The following is a 21190-nucleotide window of genomic DNA, read 5'->3' on the forward strand; positions in this document are numbered from 1 at the left end:
TAGACCATTGAGATGGTGGTGACTGTGCCACCAAGAGACTTGCACAATGTGGAACATCGAGGTTCCTGAGCGGCTGGGAAGTAGAGATATCATCAAAGATTGGTAGTGGTCTAAGATATATAGTGTAGATTGAAGATTGGGCATTATTGTGAAGTTTTACTTGATGGGACTTGGGAGGGGTTTCAGGGAGCAAGTGGACAGAGAAGGGGACTGAGAGAGAAAAACTCCCTATCTTGACCAAATGTTAATACAGAGCACTAGAGTTGCTTTTCTTGGCATCACAGAATCTGGGTCAGTGAATTATCTACCCTTAAAGGTCAACGTGGGGTTTGAGCTACTTGTTTATGTTCCCAGTGGATGAATGCCATAAAATCCAATTTTGCATTATTCTCTTCCCAATCTAAATCCCTGGTGGAATGGGCTCTCCTCTTTAAAAAAAAAAGAAGTGGGGGGGGGGGGGAATGAAAATGTGTTGGTTTTCCTCTCACTGAGCTTTTAAAAAAAAATAAAATCTGGGTTTGAGCCCCTCATTGGGCAGTGGAATCATGTGGCCAGCTTTAATGCTGTACGCTCTGGGTTGGCTGGCTGTATAAATCTGATCAGATGCTCCCCACTGCTCATGCTCTGCCAGTCGATCGGGCACTTGCATTCCAGATAGTATTTCATTTGATTTAATAGAATATAGGAGAGAGGAGGAGGAAAAACAACCAAAAAAAAAAATGTTTGGCGATACAGCGTCTGAAGGCGGCCACTGAAAGGCATGAGTGCCTGGGAGGCTGTGTGGCTTGTACTCTGGGACCTCGACAGCTTTGAGATGCAGATGATGCAAAGGCGATCGGGAGAATAAGGAGCCAGAGGAAAAAAAAAACTGCAGATGCAGAAACGGTCGAGAAAATATCAGATCTGATCTTTTTTTTTGCCAGGAAAAAGGGGGCAGAGAAAATTATCTTTTTTTTCCTGCAAATTATAAACCCCTTGGAAAATGAAAAACTGAGAGAGAAAAAAAAACCCTAAACTAATTGCATTTTTTTTGCGTACCAGTATTGGAACAGATGGGATGTAATGTGGAGTTGCAGTATTTCTCTACTGAATGGTGATCTCTGGCATCTGTTTCTAGAATGGCGAGATTTGGAGACGAGGTGCCGGCCAGGTATGGACCCGGTCAAGGAGGCGCAGGACGCGGTGGGAGTCGCCAGGGCGGACCACCGGGAGCCCCTCAGAGGATGTACAAGCAGTCGATGGCCCAGAGAGCCCGGACTATGGCTCTCTACAACCCCATCCCCGTCCGGCAGAACTGCCTCACAGTTAACAGATCTCTCTTTCTCTTCAGTGAAGACAACTTTGTAAGAAAATATGCCAAAAAGATCACAGAATGGCCATATCCTTTTTTTTTGGAGGGGTGGGGGGTGGGGGGGGATTTATTGATATGTTTTATGATATTGCATGGGCAGCAATTTTCTCCATCGATTGCAAAAAAAAACATCAAAACGATGTTAATTTCACACTGCAAAGTACTGGTGTCAGTTTCACGGGTGGTAACGACAGCCTTTGCTGTGACTGACCCTTCTTGTAAATGGGATGGCGATTGCATTGCCTTTGCAGTCAAGGGGACTATTTGCAAAAATACAATAAAACCAATCACTACCCACATTTTTTTTTTGCTGTAGTGCTTTAAAAAAAAACCCACACTGTGATGCAGTCAGTTTCATGTAGAAGAAGGGACGAGTAGACAGCCATTTGCAAATGTTTTATTACTGTCATTAATACACCCTTGTCTAATCGTAGCTTTTTTCTTTTTAGAACAAATTATAGCAGCCTTTATTTGGTATGTCACTGCAGACTTTTTCTTGTAGTGATATAGAGCTGGTTAATTGCCTGATGGGAGAGGGATGCATTTACTGGTGTTGCTGACGTGGGGTTGCATCTATTTTAAGGAATCATTCAGAGAGGTTGAGGTGATGAATAGGAATTTTTTGCAATGTTCACAGTCACATGCACTTCAGTGGACACATGATCATACAGATAAGATGCATAGATTGATTAGAGTCTATACTGCTACAAGACCTTAACCAGCACCCCTACAGCTTTAAAAAAAAAATCCACCTGCATCTTGGAGTAGAATGGAAAAATAACAAATGGGCGGTGCATGTTTCTGAATTTCAGTCGGGGCCATGGTGACTGGGTCAGCTAATATTGCATCTTTAATATTTGCAGTCTATATTCTTTACCCATGTTCTGGAGATTGCATTCTGCTTATTTTTTTGGTACAGACTAGCTTTGCTTCTGCAATACCTTCTCTAAACTCGAAATACTGATAGAGAGAGGTTTATTACATTTTATCTAGCTTTCTCTAGTCATTTGAGCATTGTGACACAAAATAGGAAATGACAATACATTTTTAGAAATGTCAAAAGTACAAATGAATACACGTGTATATGTAATGGGAGTTCACACCAACTGGAAGGTTTCGTGTGTATGCTGATGGCACCCAGCTCTACCTAGACACCTCCTTCATTGCCCCGTGGCTATTGCCACTGTCAGTGCTGAGGAATGTCAGAATCACGCATTTCCAGATCAGGTATAGCATGGAGATCTTCTTTTTCGTTCGTTCCTGGGACGTGGGCGTCGCTGGCAAGGCCAGCATTTATTGCCCATCCCTAATTGCTCATGAGAAGGTGGTGGTGACCCTACTTTGCCCCAGCAATGTGCCTCTGCCCTAGCAATGTGCCTCTGCCCTAACTGCAGAAGACCAGCACCTTATTGCACTAGTGCAACATTTTTTTTCCATACTAACTGGCCGGTGGCTTTTTTTTTCAAGATTAGTCCCATGCCCGTGAGGAAGTAGATTGAGACTGCCAAGCTAATTTCTACAAACATGGGACTTTTACAACCAATAGACAGAGGAGACTTTCACCCCTGGGTCCCAGAGGTGAAAGATCAGTGTTTAACCCACTGCACCAACCATTTCCCTTATCTACCTTCTTTCATCCCTGCACAATTGCCTACCCCCACCGTTATCCCTTATCCCCTTCCTAATGAAGCCTTAATCCATGTTTTTAATCACCTCAGTGGCTGGATTTCTCCAATATTCTCCTTGTGATTCTCTCCATGTTTCCATCTGTGTTAAGACCCATCTCTGTCATTGTTTGCCTTCCTGTGCCCCAGAGAATTTTAAGATTCCTCAATCACCCCCTTCAAATCCCTGCACAGCCTTGACCCTTCTTCTGTGATCTCCTCCAGTCATGTGAGCATCCTCCAGTACACTCAACACCAGTCTACTTCTTGTTCCCGGTTCTACTGTTGGCAATTTCACCTTCATCTGTCACGCGTCCACCCTCTAGACCTCGTTACGCACCCCCCATCCGCCCCACAGTTTATACACTTGTCAGCTTCATCCCCTCAAATGCCTCCAGACTTTTCCCTTAGGGCTTTTGCTTCCACTCTGGACCCTACATCACTCACTCTCTTTTTCTTTCCTGCTAGATGTCTACACCCTTTTCACTGACCTGTAAAGTGTTCTGAAACATAACCTATTATATAATACGTGCGTGCAGTAGAGATCAGCCATGATCTTATTAAATGATGGACTAGGCTCGAGGGGCCTTATGGCTTACTCTTGTTCCTAATCCTTATACGTTGGATTACATAGCATATATGGCACGGAAACAACCAGTGCATCCCCGCATTTATGCGCCACTCGAGCCTCCTCCCGTCTTTCCCATAACCCTCTATTCCCTTCTCTCTCAGGCATATCCAGCCTCCCCTTAAGTGCATCTATACTCTTGGTCTCAACCATTCCCTATGGTAGTGAGTTCCACATTCTCACCATTATTTGAGTAAAGAAGTTCCTTCTGAATTCTCTATTGGATTTCTTGGTGACTATCTTATATTGATGGCCTCTAGTTATGCTCTTCCCCACAAGTGGAAACACTCTGTATCTACTCTCTCAAACGCTTTCATAATTTTAAAGACCTCTATTAGGTCACCCCTCAGCCTTCTCTTTTCTAGAGAATAGAGACCCAGCCTGTTCATCCTTTCCTGATAGGTATACCCTCGCATTTCTGGTATCATCCTTGTAAATATTCTCTGCAACCTCTCCAGTGCCTCTGTATCCGTTTTAGAACTGTACTCTAAATGTGGTCTAACCGAGGCTTGATACAGGTTTCGCATAACTTCCCTACTTTTTAATTCTATACCTCTAGAAATAAACCCTAGTGCTCGGTTTGCTTTTTTTATAGCCTTGCTAACCTGTGTCGCAATGTTTAGTGATTGGTGTATTTGTATCCGAGATCCCTTTGTTCCTCTACCCCACCCAGACTCCCTCCCTCCTATTCTTCCTACCAAAATGTAATACCTCACATTTATCTGTTGAACTTCATTAGCCAATTATATGCCCATTCTGCAAATGTATTAATGTCCTCCTGTAATTTGTTGCAGTCCACCTGAGTATTGACTATCCCCCTAATTTGGTGTCATCTGCAAATTTAGAAATTGTGTTTCTGATTCCAAAGTCTAAATCGTGAATATAAATTGTGGTCCCAGCACTGATCCTTATAGAACACCACTACCCACCTTCTACCACTATGAATAGCTACCTTTTACCCCTACTCTCTGTTCAGTGTCTTGAAGCCAGCTAGCTTTCCGTTCTGCTACTTGTCCCCTGACTCCGCATTCTCTCACCTTGTTCATCAGTCTATTATGGGGTACCTTATCGAAGGCCTTTTGAAAATCTAGATAAATTACATCTACTGCATTACCCTTGTCTACTCTCTCTGTTACCTCTTCAACAAATTCAATGAGGTTGGTCAAGCAAGACTTGCCCTTTTGAAATCCATGCTGACTACTCATTATCATATTTTTGGCTTCCTAGATGTTCTATTTTCTCTTTTAGAAGGGTTTTCATTATTTTTCCTACTACTGATGTTAAGCTGACTGCTCTAGAATTCCCTGGACATGCTCTATCCACCTTCTTAAATATAGGTATTACGTTAACTATCCACCAGTCCTCTGGCACTATACCTTTCTTTAACAAATGTACAAGAGTATATATATTTTCTTCAAAAGTAAAGTTTTCAGTCTGTTCCAAGAGCTACTGTCTGTTAAATGTTCAGCTTAAAAAATAAAGCACTTCTGGTATTACTTAAGGTGAGCCAGAGCATTTGGTAGAAGTTTGTGAGAGACAGTAAAGCGAGTGGATAGTGGAAGGTTTTCAGAAAGCACGTTACCACTAATCACTTGCACTGATGTGTTGCTGGGAAATTTCAGTCAGTCAGGAAATTGTGCTTTGGACATATTTTAACATGTTGGTGCAAACTAGATGCAGGATTATGTAAATTAATATGAATTATGTAAATTAGGCTACGTAGTTTGTATAAGAATTTTTCAGAACTGAAAAAGATTATTAAGACCAACAAGCCTGTTTTTTGATATATTAGCCCCAATTTACCCATTTTCTCACCACATCTCTCAATCCCAAACTCATTTAATTACTTCATTTATACTGTCCATGTCAGTGGCCTTCCCTGGTAATTCCACAGCTCGATTACACTTCACTTCCCCTCTAACTTCCGAACGTTTGTTTTGCATCCCCTAGAATTTAGACCCTTTTTTCATCGTGAACAATTTTCCTAGATCAATTTTAAAAATTTCCTTAATAGTTTAGAAAACTTCACTTTGGATCATGTTGAAGTTTCTGTTCGAAAAAGAAGAATCCCAAATTCATAGAATTCATAGAAGTGTACATCACAGAAACTTGCCATTCGGCTCAACTGGTCCATGCCAGTGTTTATATTCTCCTCCCACCCCCCTTCATCTCACCCCATCAATAACCTTCTATTCCTTTCTCCCTCATGTGTTTATCTGGCTTCCCCTTAAATGCATCGATACTATTCCCCTCAACCCCTCCCTGTGGCAGCGAGTTCCACATTCTCACCGCTCTCTGGGTAAAGAAGTTTCTCCTGAATTCCCCATTGGATTTATTGGTGGCTATCTTATATTTATAGCCTCTAGTTTTGGTCTGCCCCCACAAGTGGAAACATTATCTCTACGTCTACCTTATCAAACCCCTTCATAATTTTAAAGACCTCTATTAACCCCTCGGCCTTCTCATTTCTAGAGAAATAGCCTCAGCCAATTCAGCCTTTCCTAATAAGTATATCTCCTCAATTCCAGTATCAATCATGTGAAGCTTTTTTGTACCTCTATCTCCTTTCCATAATATGATCATAAAGAGGCACAGTACTCCGTGTGGCATAACCAATGTTCGATACAAATAAACCTCAGTGCTTTTTTTGCCTTTTTATGAACCTTATTAACTTGCATCGCTATTTTTAATGATTTCCTTAACCTTATTTGTGACTATTGATAGCAGAATTATTGTCAAGATTCTGTGATTATAGAATCATAGAATTTTACAGCACAGAAGGAGGTCATTCAGCCCATCGTGCCTGTGCCGGCTCTGTGACAGAGCTACCTAACCCCCACACCCCTGCTCTTATTCCCATAGTCTTGCAATTTTTTCTTTTCCAAGTATTTATCCAATTCCTTTTTGAAAGTAACAATTGGATCTGTTTCCACCGCCCTTTCTGGCTGTGCATTCCAGGTCATAACAACTCACTGCGTAAGAAAAAAATCTCCTTCTTAATTCTTTTGCCAATTTTCTTAAATCTGTGTCTTCTACCAGTGGAAACCGTTTATCCCCATCTATTTTTATCGAAACCTTTCGTAATTTTGAACACCTCTATTAAATCTCCCCATAGCCATCTCTGCTCCCAGCTTCTTCAGTCACTCCACAGAACTGGTCCCTCATCCCTGCTACCATTCTAGTAAATCTCATTTACACCCTCTCCAAGGCTTCCCCATCCTTCCTATAGTGTGGTGCACCGAATGGGATATAATACTCCAGCTAAGGCCTATCCGATGATTTCTAAAGGATCGGCATAACTTCTTTGCTTTTGTACTCTATGCCTCTATTTAGAAAGCCTGGGATCCCGTATGCTTTTTAAAAACAGAATTATCAACTTGTCTTCATTGCGAAAGGGATGGAGTACAAAAGCAGGGAGGTCCTGCTGCAACTGTACAGGGTATTGGTGAGGCCGCACCTGGAGTACTGCGTGCAGTTTTGGTTACCTTACTTAAGGAAGGATATACTAGCCTTGGAGAGGGTACAGAGACGATTCACTAGGCTGATTCCGGAGATGAGGGGGTTACCTTATGATGATAGATTGAGTAGACTGGGTCTTTACTCGGGAGTTCAGAAGGATGAGGGGTGATCTTATAGAAACATTTAAAATAATGAAAGGGATAGACAAGATAGAGGCAGAGAGGTTGTTTCCACTGGTCGTGGAGACTAGAACTAGGGGGCACAGCCTCAAAATACGGGGGAGCCAATTTAAAACCGAGTTGAGAAGGAATTTCTTCTCCCAGAGGGTTGTGAATCTGTGGAATTCTCTGCCCAGAAAAGCAGTTGAGGCTAGCTCATTGAATGTATTCAAATCACAGATAGATAGATTTTTAACCAATAAGGGAATTAAGGGTTATGGGGAGCGGGCGGGTAAGTGGAGCTGAGTCCACGGCCAGATCAGCCATGATCTTGTTGAATGGCGGAGCAGGCTCGAGGGGCTAGATGGCCTACTCATGTTCCTAATTCTTATGTTCTTATGTTTTAATCTTTAAAGTATAATTACAACAATCAATGGGGGGCAGCTCTCCTGCTATCCTGTAGTTCCCATGCTGGCTGAGTAGATTGCTTCAGTGCATTCTGGAGTTTAGAAGAATGAGAGATGATCTCATTGAAACATAAGATTCTGAGGGGGATTGTCAGGATGTTTCCCTGGGCTGAAGAGTCTAGAACCAGGGGAGCACAGTCTCAGTATAAGGGGTCGGCCATTTAGGACTGAGATGAGGAGGAATTTCTTCACTCAGAGGGTGGTGAATCTTTAGAATTCTCGACTCCAGAGGCCTGTGGATGCTCAGTCGTTGAGTATATTCAAGGCTGAGATCGATAGGTAGTTGGACTCTGGGGGAATCAAGGGATATGGAAATCGGACGGGAAAGTGGAGTTGAGGTCAAAGATCAGCCATGATCTTATTGAATGGCAGAACAGGCTCGAGGGGCCGTATGACCTACTCCTGCTCCTAATTCTAATGTTCCTATTCCTGCTCACTTGCAGCCTGACCCTCTTTAGTGATAGAGGAGACATGTGGAGCAATGACAGACAAATTATGGGCCCACTTGTTGCTCCCAGTTTACCTGGTGATACTGAGTTGATGGATTGTCAAAAAGGATTTGGTTTTCAGATGTGGTACCTATCCCACATAAAGGCCCACAAATTCAACACACCTGTCCTCCATAATGTATCTACTTCAAAATCCTCATACTCTTCTTCAACTCTCTACAGGACCATGTTCAATCTTACTTCAGCAATCATGCCCTATTCACAGCACAGATCCTGTCTCTTCTAACTCTGGTTTACTGTCTATCCCAAATCCCTGCGCTCTAGAATTTTCTGCCTGAGCCTTTTCTACCACTCACTATCCTCTAAACAATTCTAAGTGTTTTATAATTCTATTTTCTCTCCTCCCAGTTTCACAGCAGTTCCTATACTTATAATACAAACAGAAAATGCTGGAAGTACTCAGTAGGTCACCTACCTATTCAACTGTTCTTTTGGTCAGATCTTCTCTCCTACTTCCTGTCTAGTGCTCATCACTCCCCTTATAGAACACTCTGAGGAATCTTTTGCAATGTGAAAGGCCTTATCTAAGTGCAAGTGACTATAGTGTGCTGAACTTGCCCACATGCAGCACGACAGTACCTTCAGCAGTACTTTGGTCCATTTTAAGTGTGCCATTGGAGTCCAGAGATGGAGTCCAGAGGTCCTTCATCATTATTGAAAGCGCTAGTTAATTTATCAGTCTAACCTTATAAATGCAGTACCGTAGACAATTTGAACAACTCTACAAAATCTCCCCCTGGTGATCGAGCTGATCAACCTTCTGCCCAGCGTGGCACTGAGTCATTTGAAATGGGATGGTCTCAGGTTTTGATTCCTGGTCTTTGGTGTTAGTGGGCTAGTCATCTGTAGAGGGCATTCCAGCTTTTTAAAATATTCGTTCCTGGGATGTGGGTGTCGCTGGCCAGGCCGGCATTTATTGCCTGTCCCTAATTGCCCCTTGAGAAGGTGGTGGTGAGCCACCGCCTTGAACCGCTGCAGTCCGTGTGGTGAAGGTGCTCCCACAGTGCTGTTAGGGAGGGAGTTCCAGGATTGTGACCCAGCGACGATGAAGGAACGGCCGATATATTTCCAAGTCAGTGTGGTGTGTGACTGGGAGGGGAACGTGGAGGTGGTGGTGTTCCCATGCGCCTGCTGCCCTTGTCCTTCTAGGGGGTAGAGGTCGTGGGTTTGGGAGGTGCGATCGTAGAAAATAACTGAGCCTGATTATGCTCAAAGTCACATGCTATCCAGTGTTTGGATCAGTGACTAGAATTCAGGGCAGCAACTATGGTTGTCTCCCTCCCTGACCTGTACTGTACTCCTGCACCAGCTAAAATCAATCAACATAGAAGAGGCCAGGAAACGAACCTGAAATTCTTCAGGTCTCCATATCTTGGTTGCACACTGGGAATAATGATCACTATTGCACTATTAAATTATCAATGCATAGAAATATTTGAGAAAGCAAAAGATGAGGATTGTACACGGAGCAGGAAGTGCACAGAATGAAAAGGAGCAAACACCATTATGGTAAAAGCAGATATACCATTTGTAAAGCATGTGCTGTGCATAATGCTTAATGATAAACAGTGCAGAAAAGGGATTGGAAATTGTATAAAAACTTGTTTAAAGCAAAAATAATCAGAGGAATGTAGAATCTGTAGCCCCAATACTGCAGCATCAGAAATTCTATTTTCTTAATTGAAATCAGTTTGTCTAAATTATGTCTCGACTGAACGCAGCAGAAAGGAGCAACCAATGATATCAACATTCCTTTCCCTAATGACTGTATTTATCTTTAAAGAATAATTACGTATTTAAAAAAAAACACAATTTTGGCAACAGTAGCCTCTGAATAAAAAGAAGCTCAACATTGGCAAACCATGAGGTAAAACAACTTGATTAGAGTTTAACCAATTTTTGAGTTCTTTTAGTGCCTTATACAAATTGGAAGGAGCATGTAATTTTGCTTTTGTCTTGAGTCCGTTTTGATTTTTCAGTCCTGTTAATATCCCAAATGTTGTGCAAATGGATTTAATGTATTTGATTTTTATCCTTACCGCCTTTAGTTAATACTTTGTCCCTTTCATATCAGGTCATTCAATGTTTCCATTGCTCAACTGTTTGTGGGGGGGGGAAGGCAGAAGGAGCTCGGGTAGGCTGACTCGCAGTACCGGTGTAGAACTGTGTGCTGTTTTATTTCCCCCTGCCCCTCTTGAAGCACTGAATTCTTGCTGAGATACAATTTCACAGACCGAGATACCCTACACAATCTTGCTCAAGTGGCCATTTTTCCTGTAAGCCTAGATGTGAGTGTCGGCAGGCTATTTAATTGTGGAGGAGCATGATGGCTAGGCTTGCACTTTCGAGCCAGTGTTGCTGGTTAATGATCAGTAGCAAGAATCTGGGTTGTGTTTTTAACCTCCCCCTTGCCCCCCTCCCCAGTCCAGTTTGACATGCCTACATGTCGGGCCGGCCTGCGATCACCTAACCCAGCACAAAGTGCAGATTTATCTCTCTTCGTCTGTAAGAATCAGCACTGCTCTGGTCAGTACATTGGACCATCAAGGAAGCTGCACTTTCCGTCTTTCCAATTAATTAATATTTCAGCACTGTGGGACTACCTTCACCACACGGACTGCAGCGGTTCAAGAAGGCGGCTCACCACCACCTTCTCAAGGGGCAATTAGGGAATGGGCAATAAATGCCGGCCTTGCCAGCGATGGCCACTTCCCGTGAATGAATACATTTAAAGAAAGTGGAGTGGAAGGGGAAGGTGTTGTGCAGAAAACCAGAGCAGGAAAAGCAGAGGTTGTGAGCTGGGGCAGGTTACCAGGGTTGGGTAGGGTGGGATCATGTTGAATTCACCCCCCCCAATTTGTGTTTGATGTTTAAATCTATCACCACCAGGAACATTCTTTGATTTTGTTTTGTTATATAAACAGTGCTTGCTGATGATATAGAGAGAGTAAAGTGGAGTTGTAGATTGCTGATGTAAAAAATGAATTGCTTTGAAATGTCACAGCAAGCTATTTTTAGGGGGGGGGGGTCAGGGATGTCTTCAAGGAGTTAAGGAATCTGTCTGTGGAGAAAACTTTTCATTAACTTGGGTTAGTGACCGTGTTAAAAGCAGCTGACATTCAGTATAGACTCAATTGTTGTTGGCCCTTTGCTGTCAGCACCCCAATGCTCAGCGTTTGAAAGAAAAAATAAATGATCAAACTGAGCATACGATGTTAGTGTTGATCGTAATTCTTCGTAGCCTTGATCTCTGATTGAGATCCTAATAATGACTGCCTCGCTCATTTAAAAAAAAAAGGAATATTCCTCTCCAAAAAGCACAACTGGATTTTTTACTTGTTCTGAGGAAGCTCGTGTGCTCCTGGTTTCTCATCCCTTGCTTTCTCTCATTGGAGATCATGACAAAGGGATGGAACAGTACTAAAGCCCAGTTCTGGTGGCATTGCCCAGTGAGTCAGCCAGGAGCAGAGGCCCAGAGACACATGGAGCAGCAGGCTTGCTTGGGGCCAAAGCTGAGCAGGAGGTGGGAAACGAGTGACCTGCCAACTGTACTATGAGTACTAGCGCCTAAAATCATGTTTGAAAGATAACTGCAAAGCATTGCAACATCCCTGACCCCCCCCCCCCTAAAAATAGCTTGCTGTGACATTTCAAAGCGATTCATTTTTTACATCAGCAATCTACAACTCCACTTTACTCTCTCTAATTAGTGCTGTCTTGCTCATGGCTGTAAGTGACAAGAGAAGGTTTTATTTTTCACCATACAAATTAGAACCGAGAAGAAACTGTGGGCAGAGCATTACAGTAAGGATTGGTGCGTTCCCCTGATGGCCCACTGGGTAGCTGCAACATGGGATAGTGCTAAGTACAGAGAGCAGGCGATTCCAGGTTTAATACCCAGTCTGTGCTGAATTTTGTGAGGCAGCATTTGGCTACCTTATAATACTCCGGCCCTGTTGTCAACCGTGGCTCAGTGGGCAGCATTCGCGCCTCTGAGTCAGTAGGTCGTGGGTTCTAAGACCCACTCCAGAGACTTGAGCACAAAAATCTAGGCTGACATCTGAAAGACAGCACAGCGCTCCCTCAGCACTGCACTGGGAGTGTCAGCCTAGATTTTTGTGCTCAAGTCTCTGGAGTGGGTCTTGAACCCACAACCTTCTGACTCGGAGGCGAGGGTGCTGCTCACTGAGCCACGGCGCAAATAGATTTCATTGTCTTGGCTAAAATGTGGAAAATGGGCACCAGGGTGGCGTACGCGAGAGGCTACCAATACCCGTGGAACCACACCACAGCAAGAGTTATCAGCTTCAGGAGAGGGAGGGGGAGGTGATGTGGAATGCTGTGGGTTTGGGTTCATAAAGCTTAATCAATAATGTACGAAGCACCCAGTACTAAACTAAAACTCCCAAAGGTTTATTGTGTCTGTAGCATAGAACTGGGGATTTTTATTTTTAGTACGAGTTTCACAATCCATATTCATTAAGGAATATTAAAAAGGATGCGCTTATTTGTACTGCCAAAATGGCCACCATGCTCCACCCTTTGTTTCTGATTGGTCCCCTTGGAGGATAAGCCACACCCTGAAGTTTCACAGGAATGTGTAACTGGAACCGCCCATCCCAAGGTCTCACTGACTTTACAAATTCTAACTCGATCCGCTTTGACTTCCTGAAGCGACAGAGGATAGAGCTCCCCAGAAAACAGCAAGGGCCGGTCAAAGTCCCACACCCCAGCACAAGTGCATCCTCCCCCTCCCCGCGCCCCCCACCCCACCATAAATGGGGCATTGTGTACGGATTATTAGTGACAGTGTCGTGATTTCTGGATATCATCCACTCCAACGTAGAGGGTTGGAAGAACGTGCTCTCTGTCTCTCTCCCCTCCCCCTCCAGTCTCTCTCTTTCCCTCCCCCCCCAGTTTCTCTCTTCCCCCCCTCCCCAGTTTCTCTCTTCCCCCCCCCCAGTCTCTCTCTCTCCCCCCCCAGTCTCTCTCCTCCCCCCCCAGTCTCTCTCCCTCAGCCTCTCTCCCCCCCCCCAGCCTCTCTCACACTCTCCCCCCAGCCTCTCTCACTCTCTCCCCAGCCTCTCTCACTCTCCCCCCAGCCTCTCTCACTCTCCCCCCAGCCTCTCTCACTCTCCCCCCAGCCTCTCTCACTCTCCCCCCAGCCTCTCTCACTCTCTCCCCAGCCTCTCTCACTCTCCCCCCCAGCCTCTCTCACTCTCCCCCCAGCCTCTCTCACTCTCCCCCCAGCCTCTCTCACTCTCTCCCCAGCCTTTCTCACTCTCCCCCGCCCCAGCCTCTCTCACTCTCCCCCCCCAGCCTCTCTCACTCTCCCCCCAGCCTCTCTCACTCTCCCCCCCAGCCTCTCTCACTACCTCCCTCACAGCCTCTCTCACTCTACCTCCCCAGCCTCACTCTCCCCGCCCCCCCCCCCCCAGCCTCTCTCTCCCCCAGCACCTCTCTCCCCCCAATCTCTCTATCCCCTCCCCCTTTCCCTGGCTCTCTCTCCCCCCTTGCCCAAGCTCTCTCTCTGTTCCCTCCCCACCCAGGCTCTCTCTCTCTCCTCCACCCCCCCCTCACTCTCTCTCCCCTCCCACACCCACCCAGCCTTTCTCTTCCCCCTCTCCCTACCCCGCAAACTCTCTCCTCCCCGCCCCTCCCCACCCACCCAGACTCTCTCTCTCTCTTCCCCCTCCTCCCCCGGCTGCCCGCCGCCACCGCTCCCCCCTCCCCACCCCCGCCACCGCCGCTCGCAGCTCACGGGAGGCTCGGGGCTCAGCTCACGGGAGGCTCGGGGCTCGGCTCACGGGAGGCTCAGGGCTCAGCTCACGGGAGGCTCAGGGCTCGGCTCACGGGAGGCTCACAGTTCACGGGAGGCTCGGGGCTCGGCTCACGGGAGGCTCACAGTTCACGGGAGGCTCGGGGCTCAGCTCACGGGAGGCTCGGGGCTCGGCTCACGGGAGGCTCAGGGCTCGGCTCACGGGAGGCTCGCAGCTCACGGGAGGCTCGGGGCTCAGCTCACGGGAGGCTCGGGGCTCAGCTCACGGGAGGCTTGGGGCTCGCAGCTCACGGGAGGCTCGGGGCTCAGCTCACGGGAGGCTCACAGTTCACGGGATGCTTGGGGCTCAGCTCACGGGAGGCTCGGGGCTCAGCTCACGGGAGGCTCGCAGCTCACGGGAGGCTCGGGGCTCAGCTCACGGGAGGCTCGGGGCTCAGCTCACGGGAGGCTCGGGGCTCAGCTCACGGGAGGCTCACAGTTCACGGGATGCTCGGGGCTCAGCTCACGGGAGGCTCGGGGCTCAGCTCACGGGAGGCTCACAGTTCACGGGAGGATCGGGGCTCAGCTCACGGGAGGCTCGCAGCTCACGGGAGGCTCGGGGCTCAGCTCACGGGAGGCTCACAGTTCACGGGAGGCTCGGGGCTCAGCTCACGGGATGCTCGGGGCTCAGCTCACGGGAGGCTCGGGGCTCAGCTCACGGGAGGCTCGCAGTTCACGGGAGGATCGGGGCTCAGCTCACGGGAGGCTCGGGGCTCAGCTCACGGGAGGCTCGGGGCTCAGCTCACGGGAGGCTCACAGTTCACGGGAGGCTCGGGGCTCAGCTCACGGGAGGCTCGGGGCTCAGCTCACGGGAGGCTCGGGGCTCAGCTCACGGGAGGCTCACAGTTCACGGGAGGATCGGGGCTCAGCTCACGGGAGGCTCGCAGCTCACGGGAGGCTCGGGGCTCAGCTCACGGGAGGCTCGGGGCTCAGCTCACGGGAGGTTCACAGTTCACGGGAGGCTCGGGGCTCAGCTCACGGGAGGCTCACAGTTCACGGGAGGCTCGGGGCTCGGCTCACGGGAGGCTCGGGGCTCAGCTCACGGGAGGCTCGGGGCTCAGCTCACGGGAGGCTCGCAGCTCACGGGAGGCTCGGGGCTCAGCTCACGGGAGGCTCGGGGCTCGGCTCACGGGAGGCTCGGGGCTCAGCTCACGGGAGGCTCGGGGCTCAGCTCACGGGAGGCTCGGGGCTCAGCTCACGGGAGGCTCGCAGCTCACGGGAGGCTCGGGGCTCGGCTCACGGGAGGCTCGGGGCTCAGCTCACGGGAGGCTCGGGGCTCGGCTCACGGGAGGCTCGGGGCTCGGCTCACGGGAGGCTCGGTTGACGGTCAGTTGGAGGAGGAGGAGGAGCAGCAGCTCGGTCGAGGAACTCGTGGTGCAACAACGTGGTGGGACTGATCGATGGGCCCCACTTCCCGTTTGGGGCCTCACTTCTGGTTTCGGCCGGGAGGCATCGGGGGCAGAGTCTCAAGAGGACGCAGGCGCAGAAGGACAGAAAAAGTGCAGTACAAATCGTCAGACCCTATTAAAAAATGTCCTTTTGTAAATCTGTTTGAATATTTGATTTAAACTAGTGGATCTCCCACGATGTTGCTAATGGTAAATTGGAGGATCCTGCCATTTTAATGAATGAACAACTTGCATTTATATAGCGCCTTTCACGACCTCAGGACATCCCAAAGCACTTTACAGCCAATGAAGTACTTTTGGAGTGTAGTCACTGTTGTAATGTGGGAAACGCCAATTTGTGCACAGCAAGCTCCCACACACAGCAATGTGATAATGACCCAGATAATCTGTTTTTTAGTGATGTTGGTTGAGGGATAAATATTGGCCCCAGGACACCAGGAAAAACTCCCTGCTCTTCTTTTAAATAGTGCCTTGGGATCTTTTACATTTACCTGAGAGGGCAGACAGGGCCTCAGTTTAACATCTCATCAGAAAGACAGCACCTCCAACAATGCAGCACTCCTTCAGCACTCCACCAGAGTGTCAGCCGAGATTTTTGTGCTCAGTCCCTGAGTGGGACTATGAACCCCACAACCCTCTGACTCAGAGGTGAGAGTGCTGCCCACTGAGCCACAGCTGACACAAGGACAGGAGCATTATAATGTAGTGTCGCTAAGGTGGAACATAGCCAGCCCCTTTCGGCTCCAAGGTCCAAAATGCTGTCATTAGAGACATTGTAAAATTAAATCGAGGTGATCTACCTCCTCCCCAAGGTCATAAAAACAGCAGGAAAAGACTATATTTCTCTGTCACAAAATATGATAGACTCAAAACCTGTGTGCAGTATAAATCGTTAACAAAAATAGATATGAGCTAGTTTTGTCATGCCAATTTAACAATTCCTTTTAAAAAGTTAATTACAAATTATACCTTCCTTGCCTCTCATGGCGCTTTTCCCAGCTGAGAGGATGCACACACCACCTGCTGCTCTCTTGCCTCGCCCCAGGGCAGTGTGAGAGGAGTCGCCAGGAATAAGCCTTCAGTCTTTTTGTGTTCTCGCCGGGCCATTTCCTCCTCCACTTAATGGCATAGAACCTGACAGTCCGTCTCTCCATAAAGTTGGACATATTCAAAAAGGAGTTATATGTGGCCCTTACGGCAAAAGGGATCAGGGGGTATGGAGAGAAGGCAGGAATGGGGTACTGAAGTTGCATGGTCAGCCATGATCATATTGAATGGTGGAGCAGGCTCGAAGGGCCGAATGGCCTACTCCTGCTCCAATTTTATGTTTCTATGAAGCTATTGTGTGCTGCACTCTCTCTCTCTCTCTCTATGCCTCTCCCCCCCCTTCCCCATAGTTTAATTCTTAAAAGGATACGAATAAAAACAGAAATTGCTGGAAATACTCAGCAGGTCAGGGAGAATCTGTGGAGAGAGAAACAGAGTTAACGTTCCAGGTCGAAGACCTTTCATCAGAACCTTTCCTTCCAGTAGTTCCAGCATTTTCTGCTTTCTTTTCAAGCGTCCGCAGTATTTTGCTTTTGATCTATAAAATGATAATGTTGGTGTGAAAAATGTTTTCGCAAACTTTTTAAAAACAACTGCATGATCTCGTGATGTAAATTGCATCACTTGATGGCGACATTCTCAGAAAAACTGCACGCAGCTCTTCTGTACCAAATAAAGTTCAGCACAATCAGCACTACATCACAATCTAGTCAGCTGAGCTGTTTTACAAATGAAGCTGAACAAACAGGGTATTTTAGTTGTGGTGTAAAGCAACTATTGTTTTTAACGAGAAGAAGCATGAAACTGCAGATGTTGGAAATCTGAAGCAAAAATTCTAGAAATCTGTTTTTAGTGAGACTATTTCAGAGTTTAATAGATGATTTTTTTTTTGATAAAACCAATTTAAAGATCAATAAAAGAGAGAACGGGAGAAAATGCAAGATACCTTAAGACAGTGAAGCACGTTTTTGGAAGGGGACACAGTCGGAGGAGCTTCAGCGTGAACCTAACTGTGGTGCACCTGACCTGTGAGTGCTTCATGATGACACTAGCGGTTTGATTCTTCTCAGCGATCCTGCCCAGAATCAAGTGGGAGACTGGCAGAGAACGATGGGAAACTTGGGCAGCGAGGCCTGCCGTTGTTTCACTCCCCATTCCTTCCAAGTCCTCACTCTGCCTTTGCTGGGCCACCGCTGGCTGCTGTTTTTCCACCTGCCTCATACAGTAGTGTGGGATGTGGAGCCTGTGTCCCCAATGGATTTCCTTCCTGTCCGTCTGTGTTACTGCTGCTTCCTGGGGACGGCAAAGTGGCGATAGGCCTCGGGAAACAACACTACCAGCTCTCGGCTCTTGACATGGAGCGAGATAAGCCCTTTCCCTCCGTTCTGGCCTGCATTTTCTTGCTTTGTAGGCTGCGATCCTTGCCCTTTGACCTGATGAATCCCAACCCAGGAAACTTGGTCAGGATTGCACTGGTGTCAGGCAGGTGGATGGAATTCCCACCCCACTGGGAGACTGCCTCAGGAGAAGTATCCTGGTCTGGATGTTTGAATGCTGATATCTCTCACCTTGATGAGTGCAAAAATTCAACAAACCAAACCTTCAGGCCTCTTCCCTTCCCTTCCCGTCAAGAATATAGCAGCAATCAGCCAAAGGTTTGCTTAGCAAATATGGGCTTCAGAAAGTTTTTGTAATTTTTCAAAGTGACAGAACTGGAGAGCGTTAGAATTAGGAGCAGGAGTCGGCCATTCGGCCCCTCGAGCCTGCTCCGCCATTCAATAAGATCACGGCTGATCTTTGAACTCAACTCAGCTTTCCCGCCCGATCTCCATATCACTTGATTCCTCTAGAGTACAAAAATCTAGCGATCTCAGCCTTGAACATATGCAATGACTCAGCACCCTCTGAGTGAAGAAATTCCTCCCCATCTCAGTCTTAAATGGCCGACCCCTTATCCTGAGACTGTGCCCCCTGGTTCTAGACTCCCCAGCCCGGGGGAAACACCCTCACTGCATCTACCCTGTCAATGCCCCTCAGAATCTTCTATGTTTCAATGAGATCACCTCTCATTCTTCTAAACTCCAGAGAGTATCGGCCCAATCTACTCAATCTCTCGTCATAGGACAACTCTCCCATCCCAGGAATCAATCTAGTGAACCTTCGTTGCACTGCCTGTTAAGTTCGTTGCACTATGTTAAGGCAAATATATTCTTCCTCAAATAAGGAGATCACAGTACTCCAGAACAACGTTTGTGTTTTCTGTCAAGATTCCATGACACGTTGATTGTAATTATTTTTACTAGTTTATTTGATAGTTAGATTCATGTGCTTATTTGTGTATTTCATCTGGGAGAAATATTACGGAATGATGAGATAAAACAAAAAAATTGAGAGAATAAGAATGGAACTTTCTCAAGCGAGGTTTAAAGGTGCAGTAAGCATTCATTACAGAATATTTATAATTTTAAAAACTGCTCCCTCTGGCTTTCCCCCACCTCTCCCACTTAATGGACAAAGGCACTGCTTAGTATGGCGCTGAGATATACAGACAATTCCTGGTTTGATTTCTGCCCTGTGCACATTTGTTGATTATGTTAGGGTCTCGGGAGGAAAAAAAATCAGTCAGGACTCCCATCCCCGAATTGCTATCTGCTGACATCTAACTCGAAAACATTTGTGTGTGTGGCGGGGCAGAGTTGGCGGGCATCAAATGATGCTCTGCCTTATCTGCCTGACGTCGCTTATTATTTAAAAGCACAAATGCAGAATGCCAGAAGGTAACTTGGCCATTGTGGGCCGGTACCCCAGCATGAGTCAGCATTTTTCAGGAGATTTGGGGAAAAATTGGAGTGGGAGTGGAGTGGGTGGGTGACTATGGTCTTGCAAGTGCCTTCTGAAGACTGAGCATTAGAGAATGCAGATTTAGTGAGAATCAAAACTGTAGGTCGATAGTTTCTTTATCAGATTTAAAATTGCTGTACGATTGAATATTTGATTACTGGGCCAACTGCTGTGTGCACACACTAGCACACAATCATGCAGTTACTCAGGTGTGCAGACTGTAACATGCATAACTTACGCATGCCGCGATGCACTCACTCACAGCTGCAACCGATTTGTTTCTCAGAGTCTAGGAATGTGGGGCAGACAATGGCAAAATAAGGGCAGATCTCAATCGAAGCAAAACAAGTCTCTTTAATAAGTGAAACAATGTTGATAGATTAACTGTTATACATATTTAATATGTGAATCTCATTCCTGGCAAACGCATTATTCACTCACTAAATTAAGAGGAGTTTGAGGCATTTCAAAGGATCATATTTTTTACACTGATGTGATCTGTTAAATTTAGTTTCAAATATTATTTTTGTTTTGCCCGATAGCACTCATTATTCTGTTAAACGTTTTTGAAATTATTCTGAAGTGCTGTATAGCCACATAATCCTAAACGGAATGAATGTACTAGTTAAACACCTGAGGTGTTGCTCATAGTGAGTCGGTGCATGTGGTAGATGTTAGGTCGCTGGTTGCAGTGCGGGCAGGCACAGCAGGAGGGGCGAAGGAGCGTAAGAGTTTGTAGAAGGAAGTGACTGGGGCCCAGGGGAGGCGTGAGTCTGGGGCCCAGAAGAGCCGAGGGCCCAGGGGCAGCACGGGCCCAGCTCTCACAGTGCGATATGTGTGCTCACTGGGTCCGTGCAGCAGAGCTGGTCTCCAGTCGTCCTGGTTAACCCTTGCCACTGGACCAAGACCTCGCTCTGTCAAGCCCGTGTGGTGGCTGGTGTGCAACGGCCACCCCACGTTAAAAAAATCCACGCACAGGCATCTTCCACCCTTCAGGATGTAGTTCGGGATCCGGAATATTAGGTCCTTCATTGAAACACCTATGAACTCTTCCCTTTTTGGTGTGGAAGCAAGTCATCCTCAATACGGGAGACTGTCTAAGATGATGAGATGTTAGAGTGAAGTAAATGGATAGTGGGAAAGTGTTGAAATTTCCCAGAAACTGATTAGAAATGCATAGGATTTTTTTTGTGAGGTGGACAATTTGAAGGCACTAAACGCAGTTAAGTACTTAGATAATAATCTGAAAGATTAATCCCTCTTTAAAAATGAGCTCATGTGGTGTTTAAGTTACTGAATGCAGAAAAGTATCACTGATTGGTAGTGACTTTTTGACTTTAAATGAAATAAATATGTTTAAATGGCTGTGTCACTAGCTGATCATAAATGTTTCTCTTACTGCCAATGTGATCGGTAGCCGAGCCTTCAGCTACCTGGGCTCTAAACTCTGAAAGTCCCTCCCCAAAGCTCTCCGCACCTCCAACTCTCTTTCCTCCTTTAAGACCTACCTCTTTGACCAGTTAGGTCATCTGGCCTAATTTCTTCTTAGGCTCAGTGTCAAATTTTTGTCTTATAAATTGCCTTGGGATGTTTTACTACATTAAATGTACTACAGGTTGTTGTTGTGGTTGGATTGTTGGACTTTCAACTTGACATTCTGATCGTTGTTCACATTCAAACTCAATTGTCATCACCTGAAGAGTTGTAGTGCTGGTTTCTTAACTGAGGTTGGGACATTAGATGAACCTCAAGGGGTAAAATAAAACCTGGTCAGACTAGCCCTCCTTCAGAGATGCGAATCTCCTGGAGGAATGGAGGTGCACTGGATAGAACATTGTC

The 21190-nt window shown here is 46.6% G+C and overlaps 1 protein-coding gene across 1 annotated transcript in view; it reads left to right on the forward strand.

Annotated features, from left to right (window-relative positions):
• The first annotated feature begins 1002 nt into the window (after nt 1-1002).
• The window catches only part of LOC139238010 (voltage-dependent P/Q-type calcium channel subunit alpha-1A-like), a 587825-nt gene continuing 567637 nt past the window's right edge, over nt 1003-21190 (forward strand). The window contains 1 exon segment of the mRNA XM_070867408.1: nt 1003-1378. Within this exon segment, the coding sequence (XP_070723509.1) occupies nt 1119-1378 (260 nt within the window). The 5' untranslated portion in view covers nt 1003-1118.

This window comes from Pristiophorus japonicus, chromosome 24 (assembly GCF_044704955.1).
Source record: "Pristiophorus japonicus isolate sPriJap1 chromosome 24, sPriJap1.hap1, whole genome shotgun sequence".
NCBI lineage: Eukaryota > Metazoa > Chordata > Chondrichthyes > Pristiophoridae > Pristiophorus > Pristiophorus japonicus.